Source organism: Balaenoptera acutorostrata, chromosome 4 (assembly GCF_949987535.1).
Source record: "Balaenoptera acutorostrata chromosome 4, mBalAcu1.1, whole genome shotgun sequence".
Lineage (NCBI taxonomy): Eukaryota > Metazoa > Chordata > Mammalia > Artiodactyla > Balaenopteridae > Balaenoptera > Balaenoptera acutorostrata.
In genome coordinates, this window is record NC_080067.1 from 26,424,170 (window position 1) to 26,437,385 (window position 13,216).

The 13,216-nt window shown below is 44.0% G+C and overlaps 1 protein-coding gene across 1 annotated transcript in view; it reads left to right on the forward strand.

The window, feature by feature from the left end:
• CLSTN2 (calsyntenin 2) overlaps positions 1-13,216 on the forward strand; it is a 643,531-nt gene that overhangs the window by 522,344 nt on the left and 107,971 nt on the right. The window contains exon 6 of the mRNA XM_057545313.1: positions 9,600-9,785. Coding sequence (XP_057401296.1) covers positions 9,600-9,785 — 186 coding nt within the window. The remainder of the gene's footprint in view (positions 1-9,599; positions 9,786-13,216) is intronic.

Here is a 13,216-nt window from a genome sequence, read left to right on the forward strand (position 1 = left end):
AAAGCAGCAAGGGAAAAACGACAAATAACATACAAGGGAACTCCCATAAGGGTAACAGCTGATTTCTCAGCAGAAACTCTGCAAGCCAGAAAGGAGTGGCATGATATACTTAAAGTGATGAAAGGGAAGAACCTACAACCAAGATTACTCTACCCAGCAAGGATCTCATTTAGATTTGATGCAAAAATCAAAAGCTTTACAGACAAGCAAAAGCTAAGAGAATTCAGCACCACCAAACCAGCTCTACAACAAATGCTAAAGGAACTTCTCTAAGTGGGAAACACAAGAGAAGAAAAGGACCTACAAAAACAAACCCAAAACAATTAAGAAAATGGTCATAGGAACATACATATCAATAATTACCTTAAACGTGAATGGATTAAATGCCCCAACCAAAAGACATAGACTGACTGAATGGATACAAAAACAAGACCCATATATATGCTGTCTACAAGAGACCCACTTTAGACCTAAGGACACATACAGACTGAAAGTGAGGGGATGGAAAAAGATATTCCATGCAAATGGAAATCAAAAGAAAGCTGGAGTAGCTATACTCATATGAGATAAAATAGACTTTAAAATAAGAATGTTACAAGAGACAAGGAAGGACACTACATAATGATCAAGGGATCAATCCAAGAAAAAGATATAACAATTATAAATATATATGCACCCAACATAGGAGCACCTCAATACATAAGGCAACTGCTAACAGCTATAAAAGAGGAAATTGACAGTAACACAATCATAGTGGGGGACTTTAACACCTCACTTACACCAATGGACAGATCATCCAAAATGAAAATAAATAAGGAAACAGAAGCTTTAAATGACACAATACACCAGATAGATTTAATTGATATATATATAGGACATTCCATCCAAAAACAGCAGATTACACATTCTTCTCAAGCGCGCACGGAACATTCTCCAGGATAGATCACATCTTGGGTCACAAATCAAGCCTCAGTAAATTTAAGAAAATTGAAATCATATCAAGCATCTTTTCTGACCACAACGCTATGAGATTAGAAATGAATTACAGGGAAAAAAATGTAAAAACACAAACACATGGAGGCTAAACAATACGTTACTAAATAACCAAGAGATCACTGAAGAAATCAAAGAGGAAATAAAAAAATACCTAGAGACAAATGACAATGAAAACACAACGACCCAAAACTTATGGGATGCAACGAAAGCAGTTCTAAGAGGGAAGTTTATAGCTATACAAGCCTACCTAAAGAAACAAGAAAAATCTCACGTAAACAATCTAACCTTACACCTAAAGAAACTAGAGAAAGAAGAACAAACAAAACCCAAAGTTAGCAGAAGAAAAGAAATCATCAAGATCAGAGCAGAAATAAATGAAATAGAAACAAAGAAAACAATAGCAAAGATCAATAAAACTAAAAGTTGGTTCTTTGAGAAGATAAACAAAATTGATAAGCCATTAGCCAGACTCATCAAGAAAAAGAGGGAGAGGACTCAAATCAATAAAATCAGAAATGAAAAAGGAGAAGTTACAACAGACACCGCAGAAATACATAGCATCCTAAGAGACTACTACAAGCAACTTTAGGCCAATAAAATGGACAACCTGGAAGAAATGGACAAATTTTTAGAAAGGTATAACCTTCCAAGACTGAACCAGGAAGAAACAGAAAATATGAACAGACCAATCACAAGTAATGAAATTGAAACTGTGATTAAAAATCTTCCAACAAACAAAAGTCCAGGACCAGATGGCTTCACAGGTGAATTCTATCAAACATTTAGAGAAGAGCTAACACCCATCCTTCTCAAACTCTTCCAAAAAATTGCAGAGGAAGGAAAACTCCCAAACACATTCTATGAGGCCACCATCACCCTGATACCAAAACCAGACAAAGACACTACAAAAAAAGAAAATTACAGACCAATATCACTGATGAATATAGATGCAAAAATCCTCAACAAAATACTAGCAAACAGAATCCAACAACACATTAAAAGGCTCATACACCACGATCAAGTGGGATTTATCCCAGGGATGCAAGGATTCTTCAATATACGCAAATCAATCAATGTGATACACCATATTAACAAATTGAAGAATAAAAACCATATGATCATCTCAATAGATGCAGAAAAAGCTTTTGACAAAATTCAACACCCGTTTATGATAAAAAACTCTCCAGAAAGTGGGCATAGAGGGAACCTACCTCAACATAATAAAGGCCATATTTGACAAACCCACAGCAAACATCATTCTCAATGGTGAAAAACTGAAAGCATTTCCTCTAAGATCAGGAACGAGACAAGGATGTCCACTCTCACCACTATTATTCAACATAGTTCTGGAAGTCCTAGCCATGGCAATCAGAGAAGAAAAAGAAATAAAAGGAATACAAATTGGAAAAGAAGAAGTAAAACTGTCACTGTTTGCAGATGACATGATACTATACATAGAGAATCCTAAAACTGCCACCAGAAAACTGCTAGAGCTAATTAATAAATATGGTAAAGTTGCAGGATACAAAATTAATGCACAGAAATCTCTTGCATTCCTATACACTAATGATGAAAAATCTGAAAGAGAAATTATGGAAACACTCCCATTTACCATTGCAACCAAAAGAATAAAATACCTAGGAATAAACCTACCTAGGGAGACAAAAGACCTGTATGCAGAAAACTATAAAACACTGATGAAAGAAATTAAAGATGATACCAACAGATGGAGAGATATACCATGTTCTTGGATTGGAAGAATCAATATTGTGAAAATGACTATACTACCCAAAGCAATCTACAGATTCAATGCAATCCCTATCAAATTATCAATGGCATTTTTTACAGAGCTAGAACAAATCATCTTAAAATTTGTATGGAGACACAAAAGACCCCGAATAGCCAAAGCAGTCTTGAGGCAAAAAAAATGGAGCTGGAGGAATCAGACTCCCTGACTTCAGACTATACTACAAAGCTACAGTAATCAAGACAATATGGTACTGGCACAAAAACAGAAACATAGATCAATGGAACAAGATAGAAAGCCCAGAGATTAACCCACGCACCTATGGTCAACTAATCTATGACAAAGGAGGCAAAGATATACAATGGAGAAAAGACAGTCTCTTCAATAAGTGGTGCTGGGAAAACTGGACAGCTACATGTAAAAGAATGAAATTAGAATACTCCCTAACACCATACACAAAAATAAACTCCAAATGGATTAGAGACCTAAATATAAGACTGGACACTATAAAACTCTTAGAGGAAAACATAGGAAGAACACTCTTTGACATAAATCACAGCAAGATCTTTTTTGATCCACCTCCTAGAGTAATGGAAATAAAAACAAAAATAAACAAATGGGACCTAATGAAACTTCAAAGCTTTTACACAGAAAAGGAAACCATAAACAAGACGAAAAGACAAACCTCAGAATGGGAGAAAATATTTGCAGAGGAATCAACGGACAAAGGATTAATCTCCAAAATATATAAACAGCTCATTCAGCTCAATATTAAAGAAACAAACACCCCAATCCAAAAATGGGCAGAAGACCTAAATAAACATTTCTCCAAAGAAGACATACAGACGGCCACAAAGCACATGAAAAGATGCTCAACATCACTAATTATTAGAGAAATGCAAATCAAAACTACAATGAGGTATCCCCTCCCACCAGTTAGAATGGGCATCATCAGAAAATCTACAAACAACAAATGCTGGAGAGGGTGTGGAGAAAAGGGAACCCTCTTGCACTGTTGGTGAGAATGTAAATTGATACAGCCACTATGGAGAACAATATGGAGTTTCCTTAAAAAACTAAAAATAGAATTACCATATGACCCAGCAATCCCACTACTGGGCATATACCCAGAGAAAACCGTAATTCAAAAAGACACATGCACCCGAATGTTCATTGCAGCACTATTTACAATAGCCAGTTCATGGAAGCAACCTAAATGCCCATCAACAGACGAATGGATAAAGAAGAGGTGGTACATATATACAATGGAATATTACTCAGCCATAAAAAGGAACGACATTGAGTCATTTGTTGAGAAGTGGATGGATCTAGAGACTGTCATACAGAGTGATGCAAGTCAGAAAGAGAAAAACAAATATCGTATATTAATGCATGTATGTGGAACCTAGAAAAATGGTACAGATGAGCCGGTTTGCAGGGCAGAAGTTGAGACACAGATGTAGAGAATGGACATATGGACACCAAGGGGGGAAAACTGCGGTGGGGTGGAGATGGTGGTGTGCTGAATTGGGCGATTGGGAATGACATGTATACACTGATGTGTATAAAATTGATGCCTAATAAGAACCTGCAGTATAAAAAAACAAACAAAACAACTAATACTAAACTTTCATTGGGTTATTTGTATGGAAATATGTTAATATAAATGTTTCAGACATTACATGAAATTTCTAAAAATCTTATATTTGTATTTGTATGGAAATATGTTAATATAAATGTTCTAGACATTATATGATATTTCTAAAAATCTTATATTTGTATTTGTATGGAAATATGTATGGAAATATGTTAATATAAATGTTTCAGACATTGCATGAAAAAAAAAAAAAGAATCCGTCTGCCAATGTGGGGGACATGGGTTTGAGCCTTGGTCCGGGATGATCCCACATGCTGCAGAGCAAATAAGCCCGTGCGCCATAACTACTGAGCCTGCATGCCACAACTCCTGAAGCCTGTGCTCCATAACAAGAGAAGCCACCACAAGGAGAAGCCCGCACAACGCAATAAAGAGTAGCCCCCGCTCACCACAACTAGAGAAAGCCCACACGCAGCAACAAAGGCCCCACACAGCTGAAAAAATAAATAAATAAAATTTAAAATCTTGAAAAACAAAAAAACAAAAATGAATCTGTAAAACTCACCTTTCTCAGTTCCAGCAAATCCTCAGAATCATGGAGGAGCTATTGTAAAAGAGCCCTGGGCTTCCCTGGTGGCGCAGTGGTTGAGAATCTGCCTGCCAATGCAGGGGACATGGGTTCGAGCCCTGGTCTGGGAGGATCCCAAATGCCGCGGAGCAACTAGGCCCGTGAGCCACAACTACTGAGCCTGTGCATCTGGAGTTTGTGCTCGGCCGCGACAGTGAGAGGCCCATGCACCACGATGAAGAGTGGCCCCCGCTCGCCGCAATTAGAGAAAGCCCGCACACAGAAACGAGGACCCAACACAGCCAAAAATAAATAAATAAATAAATTAATTAATTAAAAAAAAAAAAGAGCCCTGTGACTGTGGGCAAGTCACATCAACTCTCAGCCAGTTTTCCATCTGCACAATTATGATAGTAGCACTCACAGACTTCCCTGGCGGCACAGTGGTTAAGAATCCAATGCAGGAGACACGGGTTCGAGCCCTGGTCCGGGAAGATCCCATATGCTGTGGAGCCTCTAAGCCCATGCGCCACAACTACTGAGCCTGCACTCTAGAGCCCGCAAGCCACAACTACTGAGCCCGTGTGCCACAACTACTGAAGCCCGCACACCTAGAGACCGCACTCTGCAACAAGAGAAACCACCGCAATGAGAAGCCTGCGTGCCGCAGCAAAGAGTAGCCCCCACTCACCACAACTAGAGGAAACCCGTGCACAGCAATGAAGACCCAACCCAGCCACAAAATTAATAAATAAATAAATAAATAAATTTATTTAAAAAAAAAAGATAGTAGCACTCACTCACTGGGTTGCTGGAAGGATTAAATGAAAGAAGAGACCTAAAAGCCCTTAGCACCTTGTAGGTGCTAATAATTGTATGTCTTCTTATTTCCTGCAATAAATTTTATTGCATAAATGATCATTTAACAATAATAACTGTTGACTATGTCCCTTGTGTTTGAGGCTGAAACGACTGCATTTAATCCCCCCAGATCCTGGGTGGTAGGTGTGACTTTTATTGAGACTCAAGGTGGGTAAGTAGTTTGCCCAGAGTTCACACAGGAAGTGGGAGGCCTGGAATTTGAACACAGGCACCCTGAATTTAGAGGTCATACTTTTAGCCATCCTGCCATCCTTCCCTCTGGAAAATGAAGATGAATAGATATTTCATGCGACAAGGCTGAATTTGATGACTTGCGTTTTGCTCTCTTAATCCCCAGCCCAACTCCTTCTTGGAAAATGAAAGATGTTTGTGTGAGCGTCCCACTGTCTCCAGGACACTACACTCAGAAAGCTTCATTGATTTCTTTTACTATATGGTTGCAATTTTGCCTGCTCTTCATAAACCCTCAAAAACAAGCCTCATGAGGTCACCAAAGCAACTGGCAGGTGTGATGATCCTAAAGCTCTTCTGTGCCTGATTTCTCTCCAGAGAGGGACTTGTCCCCTCTAACCTGGGGCGGCAAAAGGAATGAAAACTTTGCTAGGACTGTGCCTCCACTGACTTTTCCTTCGTTATTTATTTGCTTCTTTATTTACACTCCTTCAAAAAAGGACTCGATGTGGAATTTCTCATCAGAGATAACCACTAAAATATCTGGATGAGAAAGAGACGCCCACAGTCCCCACAGAATAAAGGGAATCGATACTGAGGATGTCTTGGGCTTCTCCAACAGAAGAGGCTTCTGGAAGGAGGTGTTGTGGGAGATATCTTGCCCAGTAGCAGGAGGAGACACTCAAGAATTGCTGATGTAAGGCCATACCAAGGTCCCCCTGCACAAAACCATTTCCCTGATTATTTTAAAATCTGTATCTCTAAAGAAAAGGAAGATTCAGGGAGAGAAGAGTGAGGAAGGGAAGGAAAGAGGCCCCCTCCTTGACACCATGTCTGATTATTGGGAAGAGATTCCTCCATTATCAGTTCTGGACCACTTGCCTTGCTGAGGACAAAGAGAAGCAAACATGTGATGGGCTGCTGTTGGGATGGATGGTTCTGCAAGACTGAGGGTAAGGGCAGATGGAGGCAGTACCAGAGAAGCTACAAACAGGCTGTGGCTTCTGTCTGTGGCTCAAGAAGGGCTGCCATGGCTGAAGTCAAGGTTAGGTCTCTGAGGCTTCTCAGATCCACCTGGCAAATATTTCCTGTGCTCAGAGCTAGGTGTGGAGGGATCAAAAATAAACTCACAATTCCTGCCTTTAAAGAGTTCTTAGTTACAGGAAGAGGCAGGCCCACGAATGGATAATTCCAAGATGATATCCTACAGGATCCATTCACACTTCCTACCACTGTCTAGTGAGCATGTGCTCTGTGTTGGGCATTGTGCAGCATGATGGGGATTCAGGGTAACTGTCAGCTTGGAGTCTAATGTTGTAGTCTAAAGGTGAATATGCTGTGAGAGCACAGAGGAGGGTTTCAACCCAGACTGGAGAAATCCTGAAAGGTTACATGGAGGTGGTGACAGACAGAAGAGAATGGAAAGGGCACTCCATGCAGAAGAAATGGCATGATTGAATGCTCAATAGTACGAAACATTTTGTACCTAGGACACGACGAGACTGGTCATGTGCGGACCGCTGCTTACAGCACTGTGACTTTTAGATATACCTAAGAGAAAGCCCTCCTGTCTACCAGTGATTGGTCCTTTAGATTGACCTCTAGAGCATGGGCTATAGCAGCTTCACGATCTCATCCTCCAAGAGAGGACACAGCTCCGCGGAGCTCTGAGTAAAAACATGTAATTGGGTGTATTCTCTTTTACTTGTAGTCGTTATCATTTAAACATCCTCCCATGGCAAGTTCCCTGGTGATGAACCCCACAACATGGTGTGCAATCTTTGCTTATGGCTCAGAGAAACCCCTTAAAGTATGGCTGGTTAATACAGGGGTTCAGAGCTAAACCCAAATTACCTGGTTAGCTGGAATGTGGCAGGGTTGCAATGCAGGGGGGATGCACATCTCCTTTGCTCGCTGGGGAAAGAATAACATGGACTGGCTCCCTACTGCATGTCAGGCCCGCATTGTTGAGTCTGGTCCTCACCCCCCCAGTGTAGTCCCTACTTCACTGATGAGGTGTCTGAGCCTAGGAGACCTTCACTAACCTGCCCAAGAAATTCCTGACCTGATTGAGTCAAGCCAAGATCATTGCGGCATCCACTTCAAATGAACTTCTCTGAGGCTTCCCATGGGCATTCATCCTTGACATTCAGGCCTCAGCTCAGACAGGAAATCTCTCCATCTAAAGAGTCACCATTTTTCCTTTCATAGCACTTACCCTCCCTGACAGGACAGCATGGACATATTCATTACCTGCCTCTCTCTCCCAGCTCCACAAGGCAGGGACCCTTCCTGACTCCTTCACTGCTGTATCTGTGATGCTACAAGCAAAGCCAGGTACATAAGAATCCCAAACAAATAAATGCTTTCTTACTGAACAAAGCCATCTGGCAGTCCCTAAGCCCAGTCCTTCCCCTCCACTGCTTTCCTCAAGGTGGCGGCCGGTGGTCCATGGGGTGTTTGTGGGGAGTCCCTTGGTGGCTGATGAATGACCCTAAATGCAGGACTCTCTGAGTTTCTCAAGGGTGAGGGCAGGCAGTCCATAGATTTTCATTTCTACCTTAGCAAAAGGATACCATCTAGCAATGTGACAAATGTTTGAGATTCATAAACTAATAGTATCCACAACTCATGTTCCTTGATGATTCAGACTTCTACCCACAGGTCTGGCTCAGCCTGGCACAGACCTCTCAGGCAGGTGTCGCTATCAGCAAGCGCTGTTGCCAGTCACCATGAGCATGGCCTTGACTCGCCTCTGACTTTCAGTGGCTGCTATTGTTGTTTCAATCAATTCTTGTGTACACTCATGCTTGGTGTGTATTTGTGTTGATTGCTCTGTTTTGTGTGGTACCATTTTGATTGCAATTTTGTTCTTCTCCAGCGTTTTATTGTCTCCAAGTTACTTTTCCACTAAAAAGCAGGGATAAGACCATCAGCCCTACTTAAGTGGGTCACAGTCCTGAATGTTTGAGAAAGAGTCCTTGCACCTCACCTTGTGGCCTCATGTAATCCTGAATTACCTTGCTCGCCTTTATTTTGTGACCAGAGGTATACGTTCCTAAAACTCACCTTGCTGGGCAAAACGGGGAAAATGGGGCGAGGGGCTTGACACTCAAACATGTCATCAGTGACACATAAAAAAGAGAGAGAGAGAGAACATTAGCACAGTTTTACTTTTACACGGGTTAAATGGTTAAGAAATAGATAAGTACTACAATAAGTAGTACTTGAAGAGACGCGAGGTTTGCTTGTGGAAGTGGACACAGGAAAGGTTGCAGCTGGTACGTTACTGTGAAGAGGGTTTTCTGATGGGAATGGAAAGCTGTAACAGTGGTGCAGGCGGGTGTGGCTCTGCACGCATGGTAAGGGGAGTAGCTGGTAGATGTTTGAGGTCGGTGCATGCGCCTGTTTTGTACATTCCTACATGGCTCGACTCAGCTCAGCTGGGTGCAGGTTTCTGCATTCACCTAATATTTCTCGTGCAAGAAATCTTGCATAAGCAAATGTGAAATTCCCATTATCCTCAAATTGTTTCCTAATATATCAATTGTGTTGGAACAAATTCACGTTTTCAAAACATGTGTTATAGCGGAACTGTCTGTACCTGACTTACTGTCATCCTTTCTTTGTTTGCTCAGATTGGACCAAGAGGATTGAGTACCAGCCTGGCTCGGGGAGCGTGCCCCTGTTCCCCAGCATCCAGCTGGAGACGTGCGACGGGGCTGTGTCCTCCATCCAGATCACCACAGAGCTGCAGACCAACTACATCGGGAAGGGCTGTGACCGCGAGACCTACTCTGAGAAATCCCTTCAGAAATTATGTGGTAGGTTTTTCCCTGTTGAGATTAATTTTTAATTACTTTTTTTAAACAATATATACAAAGCGTATCTTATTATATTATGAAAGAATCACCCCTCCCCACTTCATTAGTATATGTAACCTCTGGATGGATATTGTTTACTTATCATGGTTAAAGGGTCAGAAGGCACAGCTTTTGGCATCAGACACACCTGATCAGATCCCACCATGTACCAACTGTATGGCTGTGGGCAAGTGATGTGACAAAGCCTCTATTCTTCATCAGTAAAATAGGGATTCATGACCTCATGTGTTGTTTTTTTTTTTTAATTAATTAATTAATTTATTTATTTTTGGCCGTGTTGGGTCTTCATTGCTGCACGTGGGCTTTCTCTAGTTGCAGCGCGCTGGCTTCTCATTGTGGTAACTTCTCTTGTTGCAGAGCACGGACTCTAGGCGCGCAGGCTTCAGTAGTTGTGGTGCATGGGCTTAGCTGCTCCGCGGCATGTGGGATCTTCCCGGCCCAGGGCTCGAACCCATGTCCCCTGCATTGGCAGGCGGATTCTTAACCACTGCGCCACCAGGGAAGCCCGACACCATGTGTTTAAGAGCACCTAGCACAGGGCCTGAAGGAACAGGGCTCCCTTCCACTGTGTTGGTTTACAGAGAGGTGCCTGCCCAGGGGCCAGTGTGAAGGGTGGTGTCAGCCACTTGGGGAGAGCTGGGTCTACCTCCCCCAGGACCAGCTATGGAACTTGAGGGCTTAGTGCAAATGAAAGTGCAGGACCCTTTTCCAAAATTATTAAGAATTTTAAGGCAGCAACAGCAAAGCATTAAACCAAGCTGGGGGCCTCGTGTGATTGCTTAGGTCACGTGCTGGTGAAGCCGGGCCTGGCTGCCCACGTCGGAGAAGGAGAGCTGGGGTGAGAGTGGAGGTGGGAGGTGGAAAGTCCAAGTGTGGGGGACAGCGGGCTTGCTGTCCACAGGCTGAAAGATGGCGCCCCAAGAAAGGAGCAGGCTGGAACTAGGAGCCAGGCTGGTGGAGGTTCTATACACGAAAGCTTAGCTTTATTGAGCACCTGCTATGTGCACCCTCCTAGAATCTTCACTTGCCCTACCCTAATCTCCCCACTACACTGAGGAGGGTCTTATTCACCCAGTTTTAAAGATGGACACTTTGAGGCCCAGAGAGGAAAGATGACTTGTTCAAGGTCACGCAGATAGAAAGTGACAGAGCCAGACTTTGAAGGTAGGTCTATGGGAATGAAGGGCTCTTTGGCTCAGGATCTGTGACTCCGGGCCAGGCCTCTGGAGCTGGAACGTAAACCTCTCAAGTCAGCTGTGGAATAAGACACTGAAAACGGTGGGAACGGTGCCATGTGCTTGGTAAACCCCACCGTGCACGGGTTGATGGGCCTCCTTCATCCCCACCACGTATATTACATTTCTTTCCTGTTCTCTCCAAGAATACTCAGGCCCTCACACCGACTCTCCAGCCGGGCTGTGGGCAGCTTAGGAAAGAGCTTTCTTTTAGATGGGGCCTACACTTGGGGGTAACTCCATCCCCACCAAAGGAAAAGGAGGCTCCCGAACACACAGCGTAGCCTGCATCCCCTCTTGGGGACCCCTCCACTATTCTCTTCGGGGCAGTTTTTCTCTCTCAACATTCACACACACACACACACACACTCATGCACACACAGTGCACACACATGCACACAGGTGCACACATGCACACACAGGTACACACATGCATACACAAATACGCACACACATGCACATACGTGCGTGTGGGATCAGGGGCCCGCAGTATTGAGAAAGCTGCCTCTGGCGCTCTCCTTCAGCCCGGGAGCGGAGAAGCCAGCTCTGCTGACATCTTACTTTGAATGAATATCCCATTTCGCTCCTCGCGCACCTGAATTATAAGTCAACTCAACCCCATGCCACCGCGGGTGACGGTCATTTCCTAAACTCCTCCAGGTTAGAAGGAGATGATGGAATCAGCTTGTTAAAGATCCTATGGGCCCAAGAGCACACACTGGTGATTTGATTCTGAATGTTGTGAGGGGGAGACCAGGAGATAGGGAGAGCGAGAAGGATTTTCTGAGCGAAGAAACTTTAGAGCCAGATTGCATCTGGTTGTTAACATAGCTCATTGCTTCCGGGCTGCCAGCCTCGCCTGCCAGGAAGGCAGGTTAATTCAGTCAGGAAAGCACTTTCCCCTGAGATGCGAGCTTATCTGGTGCTGGGAGCGACCATTTGTTAAGAGAAGTCTGCGTGTCTTTCTGGTCACCTTCCCGGCAGTGCCACCCTCCCATCGCACTTCTGGGAACCCTGAGTGAGCCTGACGGGCAGGGCCACTCCTGCCTCCAGATTAGGAGTCTGACTCTTGAATCCGCGGAGGGAGAGTTCAGGAAGGGAGGGCAGGAGCACATGAGTGAGACAGATGCCCATCTGCGCTGGGGTCTGCTTCCTCAGGCCCCACGTGCTCTCCAAACCGTGAGGGAAAGGCAGGCCGGATCGCTTCTAAAGCAGAGCCTGGGTTGTAATTCCTGACTCCCGTGGGGCACCTTAGGTTCTGGAGACAAGCTTCTCTGTGTTTTCAGTGGATGGTCAACAAGTTGCTGGCGGGGTTTCCCAGCCAGGGAGCCACCATGACACTTTAAGCCCCAGCGTTCATGCATTTTTTATTCTACAAATCTTTATTGACTTTGGATGGAAACAGGGAGACCAATTAAGATGTTATCGTCATAGTCTAAGCAAGAGAGAATGATTTCTGAACCGGGGGAGTGGCGGTAGGGATGAATTTAAGACAGATTTAGGAGGCAAAATCAGCAAGAGTCAATCACTGATTAGCTGTCAGCAGTGAAAAAGAAGGAATCTTAGAAGATTCTAAAGTGAGCATCTAACTGGACAAGAGTGCCACCAACCAGTGGCCACCAAATTCAGGGCAAGGGCAGATTTAGGGGACAATGATGACTGGACCTGTGGAACATCCAGGTGTGGGTGCCTAGCCCTAGCCTGACTCTCCACCCTCCCGAGGACCCACCTCCATCCTGATGATCCATCCTTAGAGCCCATTTCTTCCTGGTGTCCTGCCTCTTCTTGGCCAGGGTACCCCATCTGTCCCTGTTGCCAGCTCATTCCCATCCCTAAGCCTTTGTTCATGTTTTCTTCCCGCTAGAATCTCTCTCTCCTTCGCCATTCCAAACGCTTCCCTTAAGTAAATATTCGCCTACCCTCTGTGCTCACCAGGGACAGTCCTGGGGCGCTTCCTGGTGTCTTTGAGTTCTGACATTGCTTCTGTGACATTTGTTGTTGTTCGGTGACCCAGGCAAGGGTGTCTCCCCAGAGGCGCCTTGTGGATGTCCGGTCACTGCCCACCTGCTTCCTCCTCCTGCAACGTCGCTCCAAAACGAGCAATGATGGGATCCTGCGTAAGGGGCAGTCGGACAA